At 54.6% G+C, this 16660-nt stretch overlaps 1 protein-coding gene across 2 annotated transcripts in view; it reads left to right on the plus strand.

The window, feature by feature from the left end:
- The window catches only part of LOC140906235 (sphingomyelin phosphodiesterase 5), a 33201-nt gene extending 24292 nt beyond the window's left edge, over positions 1–8909 (plus strand). For both annotated transcript variants that reach the window (XM_073329801.2, XM_073329800.2), the window contains exons 2-8: positions 78–1051; positions 2125–2218; positions 3765–3905; positions 4378–4467; positions 4829–4892; positions 5149–5305; positions 6695–8909. In XM_073329801.2, the coding sequence (XP_073185902.2) occupies positions 248–1051; positions 2125–2218; positions 3765–3905; positions 4378–4467; positions 4829–4892; positions 5149–5305; positions 6695–6790 (1446 nt within the window). In that variant the 5' untranslated portion in view covers positions 78–247 and the 3' untranslated portion in view covers positions 6791–8909. The remainder of the gene's footprint in view (positions 1–77; positions 1052–2124; positions 2219–3764; positions 3906–4377; positions 4468–4828; positions 4893–5148; positions 5306–6694) is intronic.
- The last annotated feature ends 7751 nt before the right edge of the window (positions 8910–16660 follow it).

The raw sequence follows: 16660 nt of genomic DNA on the forward strand, positions 1-16660 counted from the left end.
TGCTAATGAGACAGTCTCACAGCCAGCGAGTGCGACGTGACTTGTCTGAAACCTTCCTGCCCGTTCTCTCCCTTCAGCACCTCCCGGGACGCGAAGCCAGCCGGGATCAGCCGCTCCTCCCGCCCTGCAGGACCCCCGGGCCGGGCATTGGGACCCCCGGGGCGTGGCGAGGTGTGACCGGAGCCCCCGGGAAGCCCCCGGGTGGAGCAGTAACGCCCGGGCTCCCCGGCCCCTGGTGCCGTGCAGCATGGTCCTGCGGGAGTCTCCGTTCACGAACCGGTTCCTGAGCGGCCTGTACAGCCTGGGACAGTACTTGCTCTTCCCCAGCTACTGGGCCACTGACTGCCTCCTCGACCTCAGAGAGACCACGGCGGAGCAGCAGCAGAACCGGTGCCGGCCCTGCCCCCTGCGGGCACTGGTCACCGGCCCCTTGCTGCTGCTGCTCCTTCTCCTCTCCATGCCAGTCGCCCTCCTGGGCCTGCTGCTGTGGCTGCCGCTGCAGGCTGCCCGCAGGCCCTTCGCCTACAAACACACCGCGCCCTCGCGCCACCCAGAGCCGTGGGAGCTGCCGGGCACGGGCAAGGCCTTCAGCTTCGTCAGCGCCAACGTGTGCCTCCTGCCCGACGGCCTGGCCAAGAACAGCAACCTGGGACAGATGAAGCAGCGCGTGGCCCGCATCGGCCAGCGCCTCACGCAGGGGGAGGCCAGTGCCAGCTTGGCCAGCCCCAGGAGCAGCCAGTTCGACAGGGAGGAAGGGGCTGGGCCTGGGGAGATCTCGGCATCCTTCCCACCAGACGTGGACTTCCTTTGCCTGCAGGAGGTGTTCGACCAGCAAGCAGGCGCCCGCCTCTGCCAGCTGCTGAGCCCCTTCTACGAGCACATTGTGTACGACGTGGGCACCTACGGGCTGAATGGGTGTTGTACTCTCAAGGTCTTAAACAGCGGGCTCTTCCTGGCCAGCCACTACCCCGTGCTGGCCGCCCAGTACCACTGCTACCCCAACGGTATCCGTGAGGACGCGCTGTCCGCCAAGGGGCTGCTCTCCGTGCAGGTGAGGAGCTGCCCCAGCTGCGGGGAGCCCAGGGCCCTCTACCCTCCTGGGCCTGGCGTGGCCTCTCCCCGGCCAGCCTGACGGGGTCGCTGCAGGGCGGCGTGGGGCATTCCCTCCCTGCCCTGCTCAGGGCAATGCTGCATCCGCGTATGAGCCACCGCTCCCTGCAGGGGCGCTGGGCCTATGTGGGCAGAGGTGGGCCTGGGTGGCGGAGCGGATTACAGCAGGGGACTGGAAGTGAGGACTCCTGGGGTCTCCTCCCGGGTCTGCCCTGGACTCCCCAAGTGACCCTGGGCCCTCTCCCTTTTCCCCGTGTGTCCCGGCCTCCAGCTGTAGGGAGGACCTGAGTCTGAGCCCCCGTGTGCACACGTGCACCATTCAACTGGTGACCCCTGCGTGCAGGGGATTGGTTACCCTGGGGCCTCCTGCAACCCAAGGGAAGATGAGGGACGATGCCCCACACCATCAGCCTAGCCCCATCCACAAGAAGGAGCAAGCAGCTGGTTCCCAGCTGTCCCAGAAGCACCAGCTGCCTTCATCTGCCTCAAATCCCAGAATCCCCAGACAGGGGGCTGTGGGCTGCTGCTTCCAGCAGTGGGTGGCAGGAGCAGGGCCCCCCGATGCTCTTGTTCAGCCTGTGTGGGGAGGTGTCCCTCAGGCAGTGTCTGCGGAGCTTGAGAGCTCCGGGAGCCCCGGCCGGGGAGTGGGTGTCTGCAGCCCAGGCAGGGACAGGTCCTGGGGGGAGCAGGTGCTTCAGGAACAGCCCGGCCAGGAGAGCAGTGAGAGCCCTTGGCAGTGGGACCCCAGCCAGACAATAAGGGTTGAGTCCTGGGCATCCGTGGGGTGACAGACATGTGGGCCCATGAACCACGTGGGGGTCATCTCCTCCCAGGTCCCAGCCATGCCCTGCACTGACGAGGTGAAACTGACCCTCCTTCCCCACGGCTCTGACCGTCGCCCTGGCCAAACGCCTGCACCCCCACCCCTCCCCATGATGGGGCCTGTGCTGTGCCCCGTCCCCATCAGTGGCCTTCCAGCTTGTAACTGGCAACATTTCCATGTGCACCTGCTAGGTGCAGCTGGGGGAAGCCCAAGGGCAGAGGATAGTGGGCTATCTGAACTGCACCCACCTGCACGCTCCAGCTGGTTACAGTACGTGTTATGGAGGTGAGTTGGGGCTGTAGCCCATGGGGGCTGGAGAGGGAGAAAACAGCCCATCCGGACAGTGACATTCCCCTGGTGTTATCTGGACCGGTGATCTGCTAGGTCACTCCAATCCTTGACTCTGGAAACCAGCCTTACCCTGCTTCGCTTTGAGAACCTCCATTCCCAGGCTGTTCACGCACAGCCTCTGGCATGTAAACCGCTTGGATTGTGCAACCGAACGACACTAACCAATATCTCCGGTCCCAGACACAACCCTTGGAACCTCCGTCTTGCAGTGTCTGGTTATGCCCAATGGGCGCTGCAAGCTTATATGAGTTCGTCAATTTAACAAAGCAATTGATATGTACCAGGCTTATTATCCCAAGGGGAGTCTCTGACACACTTCAAACCAAACACACTGCTTCAGGTAGAACAAACAGACAAATTTATTAACTACAAAAGATAAATTTTAAGTGAGTATAAGTCAAAACATAAGAAGTCAGATTTGGTCAAATTAAATAAAAGCAAAACACATTCTAAGCTGATCTTAACACTTTCAATGCTCTTACAAACTTAGATGCTTCTCACAACAGGCTGGCTGGTTGCCCTTCAGCCAGGCTCTCCCCTTTGATCAGCGTTTCAGTCGTTTGATGTGGTGTGTGTAGATGGAGGTGGGAGAGAGAGGAAGAGCCTGGCAAATGTCTCTTCCTTTTATCATGTCCTTTCTTCCCTCTTGGCTTTGCCCCCCATCCGTTAGAGTCAGGTGAGCATTACCTCATCGCCGTCCCAAACTGACCAAGGGAAGGGGGGTAACTCACTCAAGAATCCAGCAGATCCTTTGTTGCTGCCTAGGCCAGTGTCCTTTGTCCCTGTGAGGCTGGGCTGGGTTTGTCCCATACATGCCCTCATGAGGTGTGAATGGCCCCTCTGCTCTTGGAGAGTTTTTGCTTGGGCTTGTTTTAAGCCATGAGGACACATTTTCAGCCTTGTAACTATGTACATGAAATTACCACCTATAAAATCACTATAACAACACTGCTCAGTGCATCATGAGCCTCCGAAGCCACCCAACACGCCAAACTTTGCACTGGATACCATGCAATCCTATTATAAGGATTAACATGGGGGCGCAGGGTGTCCCCTGAGGTACGGAGCGTCACACGAACAATCAGGCCCCCCCTTCCCCATTCTGCTCCTGGAAACAACTCAGCTACAGAGCTCTCCCTGGAGTGGGCTTGGTGGCAGTGCTGTGCTCTGTGGTGCCAGTCCTGGGCCCTCAGTCCTCTGCTGCCCCAGCTCCCTCTGCTTGCCTCCCTAGCTCTCCCCTGCAGGGCCCCCTGCGAGCGAGGGGGGGGACACCTGTCCCCTGGGCTGGGCTGAGGTCCCAGTGCCGACCCTCCAGCCATGGGCCAAGGCTCCCCTGACTGCAGGGTCTCCGTGAGTGGTGGGTGGGGGGTGCTCACTTCCTGCCCTGGGGCTCCTGGCTCCATTGCTCTTGATCCCTGAGGGGGAGTGCTGCAGGGATTGGATGTGGGGTGCAGCCAGTAACGGAGCCCTCTCTCCTCAGCCCATGCACAGATCCGCTTTGACCAGCTCACCATGGGGCTCTCCTGGGTGCAGCTGTTCCAGGACGCCCACGCGCAGCAAGGGGACGTCGTCGCCTTCGATGTGTTCTGCGGGGACTTCAACTTCGACAACTGCTCCTCAGGTGGAGTCTGGCCCGAGGGAGAACCCATGGGGATTGCGGAGGAGGAAAGGAGCCTGGCGGGGTGACCAAGTGTTGTGGAGTCACAGGGTCTTCTCTGTGCCCAGCCTGTAACGCATCCCTTGGAAGTGACCCCTCCAGAATGCCGCACTCCAAGGGTTCACACACTTCCCCACGGCAGGCCCACGGCCTCCGACACTCCAGAGCTGGCTTGTCAGGCCTCAGTGATCCTGTCTTGCTCCGTGGCTCCCTGCAGTGAATCCAGGCACACCAGTCTCCTGCACTCTTCCAGGAGCAGCAAAGTGTAGAGGGAAACTGAGGCACACATCGGCATCATATAAATATTATACAAAATTCCTGCTTCATCACACAAGGAGTGCGGGGGGCAGTGAGGGGATGGGGGAGGGTGGTCTGGAGGAGGGGGAGGGGAGGGGGGAGTGCAGATGTGCCCATTCACTCTGCCGGATCTTTCCAGGGGATAAGTTGGAGCAGACCCACAACATCTTCCGGCAGTACCAAGACCCATGCCGAGTGGGGCCCAGGCAGGACAAGCCCTGGGCCATAGGTACGTGTCTGGCTGGCCCAGTGCCCAGTGCAGCTTGCTGCCCTCTCTGTCTCAGTTCCGCGGAGCCGGGCCCCCATCTGGGGCTGCAGATAAACATCTAGATCCAGATCCCCACAGGGGGACCCAGCCTTTGGAACCCCCGGGTGAGACGTCGGGGGTCAGGGGTCCAGGGGCCCTGCTAGCCGAGGCCTGCCCCCCAGCTCTGCCCGTGCCCCTCCAGACCCGGAGCCCCCTCCTGTCCCAGCCCTGCTCCCTCCCCGCACCCAGATCTCTGCTGAGGTACCTGTGGGTGAAGGAAGATTTTGGGGTGGGGGGAGCGGCAGAGCAGGGGAGGCTCTAAGTGCTGCTCACGTCCCTGCAGGCACCCTGCTGAACTACCTGGAGATCTACGAGGAGGCCGTGTCGACCCCAGAGAAGCTGAAAAGGTAACGGCTGCACCTGCAGGTTCCAGAGCGCTGGGGGGCCGGGGGGCTTACAGCCCTAGTTCAAGGCAGGCTCTGCCCCACCCCCACACAGGGTAATGGGACACTAATGGGACAGGGTAAAGGCTAACCTGTGGAAGGCCCTCCCTTGCCATGCAGCCCCCTGTAGCCCAGGTGTGACTAGCCCCCTACGCAGAGCCACGCTCCTCCTCCCCTGCCACTCGGCCCCCTGCTGACGGCTCCCCCGTGCACCCCGCAGGACGCTGGAGCAAGAGGAGGGCAGGCGGAAGTACCTGGCCTGTCCCATCCTGCAGGACGGCTGCCCCGACCCCTCGGCAGCAGGGAGCCCCTGGGAAGGGCGTCGCATCGACTACATCCTGTACCGCGAGCACCCCGCCCCCATCAGCCTGACAACGGTGAGTGCCCAGAGGGACCCCGGCTTGAGAGTGGGTTTGTGGGGGGGTGAGGGGGAGGGAGAAAACCTGGATTTGTGCTGGAAATGGTCCAACTTGATTATCATACACATTGTAAGGAGAGTGATCACTTTAGATAAGCTATTACCAGCAGGAGAGTGGGGTGGGGGGAGGTATTTTTTCATGCTTTGTGTGTATAAAAAGATCTTCTACACTTTCCACAGTATGCATCCGATGAAGTGAGCTGTAGCTCACGAAAGCTTATGCTCAAATAAATTGGTTAGTCTCTAAGGTGCCACAAGTACTCCTTTTCTTTTTATGTCCCTTAAAGCAAACTTGTTCAGCCAGCAGTTCCCATGGGCAAGCAAGAGGCTCCTTCTGATTATCGGTGTGGGTTTTTCCAGAGTTTGCAGCCTTGAGGCCCCAGCAGACATTCCTGGGGCACATCCTGCTCTTCTAAGATGCATGTATCAGCAACTTCAACACAATTCTTATCAGGAAGGATGCAGGGTCAAGCTGCCCTTCCCGTGGCACCCAAAGACCCCCCTCCCCTCCTGCCTTGGTTAAGCTAAGCCTGCTGACTTGGCTGCTTTTAGTAATAAGCCATAGTGGTTTCAGGCACTTTACTGGTTTGCCAAAGTCTCCCCGTACAGGGGTACCCAGGAGCCCCTAGCCCCCAGCCTGGCCTGGGCCCCACGGAACGAAGAGCAGGCCCCAAGCCCAAGGGTGCAGGTAAGCTCCCAGCCAGGGATGCTGGGCCCAGGGCAGGGGGGTTCAGCTCTGGGGCCTGCCTGGCTCAGGGGCCAGCTGCTGGGGGCTGGTAGGGCCACAGGGGCCCATGCTGGGGAGGTGGCTGGGGCTGGTAGCTGCACTCACTAGGTCAGCTCCTTCAGGGGCTCTCAGCAGCTCCCACGCTCTGGGGTTTTCATGGTATGGTGCCGTGGAGCCAGGCTGCAGGGGGCTGGCCTTGCCGAATCGCTGCTCAGGGTGCGGGGGATTCAGAGAGCTAGTCAGCATGGTCCAGGGCTCCCTGGAAGGGTCCGAGCCTGGGGGCCAGGACGCCTGGGATCTCTGCTGGCTCTGACCCTATGTGCTGCATGACTCTGCGTGGGACCTCCACTCTGGGCTGTTTCCTGCCCTGTAGCGGGGGAAGGAGCCTGGCCGGGCCATGGCTGGGAAGGGGTAGTGAGCTGTGTCAGTGCTCAGCGTTGATTGAGGGGAGGGTGCAGCCCATGGGACTACAAGTCCCAGCCTGCACTGCTCTGGCTTAGCTAGACCTGGACTCATTGCATGCTGGGATCTGTGGTCTCAGGGGACCCCCCCATGCATTCTCAGGGGGGGAGCAGGGAGCCTGCTGTGCTCCTGACACCGCTGTCCCCTTGCTTTCCCCAGGAGGTGGAGAAGTTTTCCTTCATCACCCAGCTGGCCGGCTGCTCGGACCACGTGGCTGTAGGGCTGCGGCTGCTCCTGAACCCTGCGCCGCAGTGACAGCAGCGAGTGTGAACCCCAGTGTAACGACGCAGCCTCTGGAGGGACCCAACTGAGAGTACCAATTCAGGACAAATTGCTTCGAGCAGGGCAGTCACAGCCCAAAGCTGGGAGTCCTTTACAAACTAAGGCACGCCAAACCAGCCAAACAGAGAGGACTTTGGTTTAACCCTCTGTTTAACCATAAGTCACACAAGAAATTCCCTCAGACACTCCAGTTCCCCAGTATCAACCCCAGCAGCCACTTCTTATGGGGATGAATGGTTACGAAAAACCAATTTCCCCCCCCACCCCCCCAAAAAAAAAAGGTTCTCCCGATCCCAAAGGACCAAGCCCCAGACCCAGGTTAATATACAAATCAGATCTTACCCACAAATCACGCTGTTGCCAATCCTTTCGAATCTAAAATCTAAAGGTTTATTCATAAAAGGAAAAGGATAGAGATGAGAGCTAGAATGGGTTGAATGGAATCAATGACAGACAGTAACGGCCAAGTTCTTGGTTCAGGCTTGTAGCAGTGAGGGAATAAACTGCAGGTTCAAATCAAGTCTCTGGAGCACATCCCCAGCTGGGGTGGGTCCTTCAGTCCTGGGTTCAGCGCTTCAGTGTAGCAAAGTTCCTCCAGAGGTAAGAAACATGATTGAAGACAAAATGGAGTGGTTTCTGGGGCCTTTTATATCCTCTGCCATGTGGAAGGAAACCCCTTTGTTCTTACTGTCAGAAATCACAGCAGCAAGATGGAGTTTGGAGTCACACGGGCAAGTCACATGTCCATGGATGACTCAGTTCTTTACAGGTAGAGCAACCATTGCTCACATGCTACCTTGAACATTCCCAGGAAGACTCTCACATGTGGATTGGAGTCTCCCAAGGTCCATTGTCAGTTAAGTGTTTCTTGATTGGGCACTTAATCTGAAGAGTCCCTTCTCAATAAGATGGCCAAATGCTTCACTGGTGCTACTTAGAATCAAACACATTGAGATACAAGTACAGAGCCAATATTCATAACTTCAAATACAAAAATGATACACACATACAAACAGCATAATCATAACCAGCAAATTACAACCTTTTCATAGACACCTTACTTGACCTCCTTTGTAGAAGATTTGGTGCAACTATAGGACCTTGGTTGCAACAATGATTTATACCATCACAGGACATAGAGAAGTTCTCCTTCATCACCCAGCTGGCCGGCTGCTTGGACCATGTGGCTCTGGGGCTGCGGCTGCTCCTGAACCCTGCGCCACAGTGACAGCAGCGAGTGTGAACCCCGGTGTCCGGGGAGGAAGGTCAATGTAGAGTCCTCGTTATGGTGGGGCTGGGCAGGGCCCTCCCATTCCCCCTCCCTGTGCTCCTTCCCCCTGACTTGGACAGTCTGCAAAGCTCTTGGCGGGATGGGGCTGGATGGACTGAAGGGCTAGGGTTAGGGCTGGGCTAGAGTCGCCCCCAGGGGCTCTGCTGGTCCCATGGGAGGTGGGTCTGCGCTGGCCAGGGGGCCCAGGGCAGGAGACATGCTGGTCCACTGTGCCCCCTCTGGCCGGTGAGGCCCAGCACCTTGGGTCTGGGCTCAGGGCCTGTGGGGGATCACTACGGTGTGGAGCCACCTCAATTTCTCCTGTGTGGGGCCGGGTTAACTAGATGGGGGGATGTTGGGGCTGACTGCAAGTTACCTTGGCCCGTTATTACAGGGTGGTCCGGGTGGAGGTAGTAGTGAACTGGCTTTGACCAGCTGGGCTGTCTTGCAGCCACTCGACTGGATAAACAAGTGAAGAGACAAGCGAGGACCAAGACTGTGCAGTGTGCGAATAGGAAGCAACAGTGTTGCCCGCCAGAGCCTGGTTGGGGATGAATACACCCCCTTAGAAAGAGATGATGATAAATAAGGCTCTGAGAATTGCTTTCGACGAACAGTCTCCCCTGCGGACCTCAGCCTTGTGGGTGCCCAGGAATTCCCCACGCTGGAGCAGCGCCTGCTACGAGCCCTCAAGGACAAGGCTGGAGGGTCCAGGACTGTCCGTAGAAGAAGGGGCGTGCGCATTGATTCTTGCTTGCTTGCTGGAAAGCACATATTCAGTAACACATGAAGGCTGGGAAGCTTATTATACTTTGGCAATAAAACCGGTTATATTTACACACCTGGTGTGGCTTCATTGAGTGTATCTGAGCCCTCCCTTGGGACCAACAGGGGAAAAGGTTGTTTACTCTTTGCAGAAATCCAGGTGTGACTGACACCGGCCTGTCTGGAGCAGGGGACATGGGGGGGACAGGCAGGGGATGTGGGGGGATGGAATTGGGGGGGGGGGGACATTGAGCCAGAAAGAGTTAACTAGCAGACGAAATGACCCAAATTTAACCTTTAAAGACATGTTAGAGAAGTATGTAAATGGTAATTGTGGCTATTCCTTATAAATAGGAATATAGCCATGGGAAACAGACTAGAGCTTTGAAATGCAGCCCTGTATCATTAGAGAATTAGAGGTAATACTAACTGTTAGATGTTAACCGTGTGAACAGACGGTTCCTGTCTGTCACTATGTTCTATTGATTCAGGGATCAAAAAGGGAACAGTAACACTTCGATGAAAGTTGGGTGTAATAATTTCATTGTCTATGTTTCTCTTTGAAGTTTGTAGTAAACTCTCTATGAACGGCTCACTGGAGAATTACCTTGTGCTGGTGAATGCAACTAGTTACCGGTGTATACACAGGAAACAGGTAATTCTACTTCAGAGCCACAAGGCTTCACCCAGGGACTGCATGCTTTCAAGAGACATCAGTAGCCTGCCAGAGAACTATAAAAAGAACTCAGGGGCCCTGATCCTGGCTCTCAGATCTGCTTATGCTTCGACAGGGGAAGTCTGAGTCGCAAGGGTGAGGTCCCCAGCTTGAGAATGGGTCCCCCTGATATTGGACACTGGACTGAATCTGTGGTCTAGTTCTGAAAAGACTGTGCACCTCTGAGCTCACCGGCTCTGCTATGAAACTGCCCTAAGAACTCGATTCTTGCCTGTGTGTAGAATGATCCTTTAACCAATACTCTCTTTTCTTCAATAAATTTTAGTGTAGTTAACAAGAACGGGCTGTAGCGTGTATTTGGGTAAGATCTGAACTAGTCATTAAACTGGAGGTGACATGTCCGACCCTTTGGGATGGTAGAACTTTTTATATGATGAATAAGATTTTCAGCATCCCTCATCCTATCTGAGCTGGCTGTCGTGGGGAAGCCCAGGGCTGGGTTGCTCTAGGGGAAGTGTGTGTTGGCTCCTGGGTCACCAGTAAGACATTGCAGAACTGGTTTTGTTGCTGGCTGAGTGAATCTGAATATTAGCGTAATCCACCAGTTTGTGGATCATCTGCCCCATTCTTTGCTGTTTGCCCTGATTGAACAATCTCGGTGTGACCTGCCTGGGACCCCGGTCACAGGGGGACAGGTAGGGTATGTGGGGAGAATGTAGGGGGCAAACAGAGGAAGGTGAGCAGGACAGACAAGGTATTGTGGGTCAAGCAGTGGGTGGGGTCAGACCTGCCAATCACCCAGTCCCCCTGCAGTCCAACCCCCCCTCGCGTGCTGGGCTCTGAGCCACTGAAGCTGTGGGGGGGGGCAGGCAGGAGCCCAGGGGATTAAATGTCTGACAAATGTGGGAGGGGGCCATAATGTGGGAGCAGCAGCTTTGGTCAGGCAGCACTTACCATATGCCCCCCCATCCCCCAGCAACCTGACCCCCCCAGCAACCAGATGGGTTCTGTCACAGAGACCCCCTTGGGACTGCCCCCTGATGTGCTGAGATTACCTCTGAGCCCATTTTCCCTGACAGCTTGGGACTCCAGACCCCTGCCTTGTTGAGCCAGACATGCTGCAACACAGACATAGGTCTGGTCCATGCCCCCAAAGCTGCAGACTTAACTGAAAACAGCTTAAGAAGTGTTCCTGTCTCTAGCACCCAGACACCCAGCTCCCAATGGGATCCAAACAAATAAATAAATCCGGTTTACTCTGTATAAAGCTTATACAGGGTAAACTCATAAATTGTCCGCCCTCTATAACACTGATAGAGAGATATGCACAGCTGTTTGCTCCCCCAGGAATTAATTACTTACTCTGGGTTAATTAATAAACAAAAAGTGATTTTATTAAGTATAAAAAGTAGGATTTAAGTGGTTTCATGTAATAACAGACAGAACAAAGTAAGTTACCAAGCAAAATGAAACAAAACATGCAAGTCTAAGCCGAATACATTAAGAAACTGATTACAGATAAAGTCTCACCCTCAGAGATGTTCCCTCTAAGCTTCTTTCACAGACTAGCCTCCTTCCTAGTCTGGGCCCAATCCTTTCCCCTGGTACGGCCCTTGTTAGCTCTAGCTCAGATGGTAACTAGGGGCTTTCTCATGACTGGAACCTCCTTTGTTCTGTTCCACCCCCTTTTATGGCTTTGACACAAGGCGGGAATCCTTTGTCTCTCTGGGCCCCCACCCCTCCTTCTAAAGCACCAGGTTTAAGATGAAAAAAGAAAAGGAGGACTTGTGGCACCTTAGAGACTAACAAACTTATTTGAGCATGAGCTTTCGTGAGCTACAGCTCACTTCATCGGATGCATTTTAAGATGGTTTAAGATGGATTCCAGTACCAGGTGACATGGTCACATGCCCTGTAACACCCCAAGCCTTCATTCTTTCTGGACTGACTCACAGGAAGGCTTGCAAGTAAACAGAGCCATTTACAACCAGTTGTTCTAGTTGATGGGAGCCATCAAGATTCCAAATCACCATTAATGGCCCACATTTTCCATAATTACAATAGGAGTTATATTTCATATTTCTAGTTTCAGATACAAGAATGATACATTTATACAAACAGGATGACCACACTCAGTAGGCTATAAGCTCTGTAATGATACCTTACAAGAAATCTTTTGCATGAAGCATATTCCAGTTACATTATATTCACACTCATTAGCATATTTTCATAAAATCATATGGAGTGCAACATCACCCCCCCACTGCCCCCAACAACCAGCTCCACCCCCCCATCCCAGCAACTATCCCTCTGACAACCAGAGCCCCCTCTCCCCCCGCCCACAGCTCTGAGCCCACCACCCCAGAGCTGCACAACCTTGTAGTCTGGCTGGGGGATGGTGGGGGGCAGGGCCAGGCAGCACTGGTTGTGGGGTTTGGGCCTGGGCCCCGCCACAGCACTGGACCCCCTCAGTACCCCAGAGACCCACCCCATTGGGTTAGGTCAGCCCCCTACCCTCCACAGTCACATCCAGGCCCCCATGTCAGGTCAGAGGCCCCTTTTCTGGAGTCCTGGGTGCCCCCTTGTCACACCCCTATTCCAGCTGCACCTGGGCCCCACAGATCTGGGGCAGGGAGTGCTGGATCCTCCCCACAGTGGGAGCTGAAACCTCCCTGCAGATGTAAGCTCAGGCCCAGGCCAGTGTGTCACTGAGCCCTATGGGGCCATCTCCCTGCCCTCCCAGCCCTAGGGCCCTCTGGGGCTGTCACCCTGCCCTCCCGGCCCTGTGAAGGGTCCTGTGGGTTCCACAGCTGGGCCATGCCCCACCCTCCAACAGTTAACAAAAGGGTGAGAGGAGAAGGGTTCCTTGGGGGGGCAGAGAACTGGGGGTCACATCTTATCTGGGCCCCTATAATGGGCTCATTGGGCGTTACCCTCCCCCAGGGCATGGGAAGAATCAACTCCCCCCTTCACACCCCCTTTCCTCGAGGGGCAGCCTCCCTGTGACAGGGTGGACTATGCCCAGAGGCCCCCTGCTGGAGGTCTCAGGGTCCTGCCACACCCCGTCCCAGAGAGGAGCAGAAGATAAGTCCTCCAAGTGGCCTAGAGTGGCTGCAGGGGAAGCAGCCAATCAGAGGGGCTGCAGGAGTGGCCAATCAGGGGCCAGGAGGGCCATATAAGAAGGCGCAGCAGAGGCAAAGTCAGTTGGTTGCCACCTGGAGCTGGAAGAGGGAGAACTGTGCTCTTGGCTGGCTGAGAGAGAGCGCGCGCAACAGGCTTGTGAACAGCTCAGTTGGGACTGGGACAGCTAAGACTTGGCTGGATGGCTGAGTTGCTGAGGACCTGCTGAAGAAACCATTGACCAAGGGTGTGCTTGTGAGAGGTGGGTGCCACCCCATTACAGCACCACAAAGTGAGAGATGGCAGGTGCATGCACTTGACTAGGGGGGTGCATGTGAGAGGTGGGTGCCAACCCTGTTACACGCCCCTACCTGCTGCAGTGAGCCTCTGGTGAGGTGCCTGGCTCACCTGCATGATCCCGGCCACGGAGCTGCAGGCCTGGGATTGCCAGCGTCAGCGGTTACGCTGCATCTCCCTGTGACAGGATCCGCAAAACACCAGCTGACACCTGTGGGCGCCTGAGCATACCCGGCACCTCAGTGCTCAGGGTAAAAGTCCCCCAGCGCCTCTGGCTCTGCCCTGGGCACGGCTGCTGCCCTCTGGGCACCCGGACACCTACCCATCCAAGCACTAGCGTGAGCCACGACCCAGGGAAGAGCAGCGCTCGGTGTCCACGGTGTGTGCAGGGCCCGACCCAGCAGGCGTGCGGAGCCAGCACCGACCGGACGGGAGTCCATTCAGAATCCAGCTGATGGAGGAGGAGCTGCGGGTGCTGCACACCTTAGCCCTTTGACCCCAGTGGTTGAGGAAAGTGGGCGCCCTCGGTTCAATCCCAGCTCGCTGCCAAAGGGGGAGGGAAGAGTTGAACAGGGGTCTCCCACCCCAAAGAGGCGGCTCTGAGCTACAGGGGTCTGGGTGAAGCTCCCTCAATCCTGGAGCGAAGAGATGGGGCCAGTTGCTCCCAGTGTGTGCAGCTGGGGAGTGGGGCTCCAGGGAGCTCTCAGCCCTGGGAGCTGTATATATTCATGTATTGTATTATTACGCATTTACAATCTGTATCATTGTATAATAACCCCAATTATACAAATTCTCACTCAGTTGGAAAAACAAGTGGGAGCCATTAGAGTAAAACTGGAAATTGTTAAGAGGAGATTTATAAAAGCAGCTGAGGTCATCCAAAAAACAGGTCACCACAGTTGGTGGGAACTCACCTACTGCGACTTGGATCTCAAATGTCGCACCCCACTGCATTGTTGGGCAGATACAAACTGTGTGTGTTTTACTGGAGATATCCATGTGGTGCGGCACCAGGAAAATGCTACATTATGGTTAATCCAGACCAAGTTGGGTTTATGAAAAGTGACTTGAAATGAACTTGTGGGGCAGATTGTAGATAGGACCCTCCTGTGATGCATTCCCAGCTGGGAAGCCCCTCGAGGAGGCGGGAGCCAAAGACCAGTAAGATCCCTGGAAAGACAGGGACAACCTAAGACAGGCCTAGGCACCGGATCTAACAGCAAACACAGCAGTGGGGAGGAGGCTGAGCAAACAGCACAGGGCCAGTAAAGCGAGGGCAGCCTATGGGCTGTCAATCAAGGTGTCTGCTGGGGGACTGTTTAGGATAGAGATATTCAGGCCTGTCTGTAAAGGCCCATACTCTAAGAATGTAGGTGTGTTCTTATCACTTGGCTAGTCCTAGAGGTCTAAAAGAAAGAATCAAAATCACAGTCTGCCGGTGTAAGGGCCTTCTCTCACTGTGACAGTCTGAGCCCCTGTTCTTAGGCTAAGGCCTCTGGCTAAGCAGCAGAGGCAGCCATAAGCTGGGAAGTGACCGGTCATCTCCTCACATTCCAACCTAGTCACACTGAAAGAAGGTGCCATGGGGCTGTTAGGGATACAGTCCTGTCCTGATAATGCCTAGCACCTCCAGAGAAAGGGAAGTGCCTAGAAAATGTAAAAGGAAACTTAGTTTGAGAGCATCCTGTCTGGCAAGAACTCACTTATCAATAGGTGGGATGTGAAATCCTCATTTCTGTGTTGTTCTATCATTGTGGTCTCCATTTCCCTAGTGTTTGTCTGTACAATCTCTGTCTGGTTCTGTGATTGTTTCTGTCTGCTGTATAACTAATCATGGGTGGTTACACATGATTTGGCACAACAGGGTTTAAAATCAAAAGCAGAGTTAACAGGCTCCCTTAGAGACTGGAGCTGGGACTTGGTCCTGGGGGAGTGAGTGGGGGGAAGGCTTCAAAGTGCAAAATGGCAGGGTTTGCAGGAGCAGGTAACAACCCCCACTCTTCTCCCAGAGCCAGGATGAAAACCTGTGGGTAAGGGTTCCCAACTGTTGCAACCCAAGAAGCCTACTCTTGGCTCAGAGCTAACTGTATCCTTTTCTTCTTTTCCTTCTTCTTTTTTCTCGGTTTACTTAATTTGCTGCTGGTAGCCTATACTTTAAACTGACCTGACAGGCTTAATTGGTTTCTTTCCACCTCTTCACCCTCCTCTCCCCCGCCTTTCCACACTTTTGTTTTTCTGAAGTTTTAATGGAGGGTACTTTGGATAATTATGTGAGATGTTTTTGGTTATTTTGGACAAAGTATGAGGGAGGTCTGCTGTATTCCACTGGAATTTTTGGAGTAAAAGATCTATGGGCATCCATGGAGACAAATGTTTTACTGCCTCTTTGAACAGTCTCAAGGTGAAGACAGCACAGGTTAAGGCAGCTGTGTGGCAATAATTGTACTTGGTGGCTGAGTTGTTACAGACAAATTGCACTACCTTAAAGAACTGAATGTAGGAGTAAGTGATTTAAAGAAGTGAGTGAAAGGTTAGAAATAGCTTTTGCAAAAATTGATGATACAGGGTTTGCAGGAAAGTAAACATTTGGGAGTTGTGGAAATGGTAAAAGGTAACTGTTGTGAAGATGTTAAAAGAGTGACAGTTGTGGTGTTACAAGGAGGAAGTTTTTGTTTAATGATCAAACCCAGTTATATCAATGTAGCAACTAGAGCATTTGCTCAAGAAACTTCCTGAAAAAGCACAAGATCAAATCCGCACAGACACACCCCTGGAACCCCGACCTGGGATATTCTATCTACTACCCAAGATCCATAAACCTGGAAATCCTGGGCGCCCCATCATCTCAGGCATTGGCACCCTGACAGCAGGATTGTCTGGCTATGTAGACTCCCTCCTCAGGCCCTACGCTACCAGCACTCCCAGCTACCTTTGAGACACCACTGACTTCCTGAGGAAACTACAATCCATCGGTGATCTTCCTGATAACACCATCCTGGCCACTATGGATGTAGAAGCCCTCTACACCAACATTCCACACAAAGATGGACTACACGCCGTCAGGAACACTATCCCCGATAATTCACAGCTAACCTGGTGGCTGAACTTTGTGACTTTGTCCTTACCCATAACTATTTCACATTTGGGGACAATGTATACCTTCAGATCAGCGGCACTGCTATGGGTACCCGCAGGGCCCCACAGTATGCCAACATTTTTATGGCTGATTTAGAACAATGCTTCCTCAGCTCTCGTCCCCTAAAGCCCCTACTCTACTTGCGCTATATTGATGACATCTTCATCATCTGGACCCATGGAAAAGAAGCCCTTGAGGAATTCCACCATGATTTCAACAATTTCCATCCCACCACCAACCTCAGCCTGGTCCAGTCCACACAAGAGATCCACTTCCTGGACACTACAGTGCTAATAAACAATGGTCACATAAACACCACTCTATACCGGAAACCTACTGACCGCTATTCCTACCTGCATGCCTCCAGCTTTCACCCTGACCACACCACACGATCCATCGTCTACAGCCAAGCTCTGCGATACAACCGCATTTGCTCCAACCCCTCAGACAGAGACAAACACCTACAAGATCTCTGTCAAGCTTTCTTACAACTACAATACCCACCTGCGGAAGTAAAGAAACAGATTGATAGAGCCAGAAGAGTTCCCAGAAGTCACCTACTACAGGACAGGCCTAACA

The sequence above is a fragment of the Lepidochelys kempii genome, chromosome 2, assembly GCF_965140285.1.
Source record: "Lepidochelys kempii isolate rLepKem1 chromosome 2, rLepKem1.hap1, whole genome shotgun sequence".
Classification (NCBI taxonomy): domain Eukaryota; kingdom Metazoa; phylum Chordata; order Testudines; family Cheloniidae; genus Lepidochelys; species Lepidochelys kempii.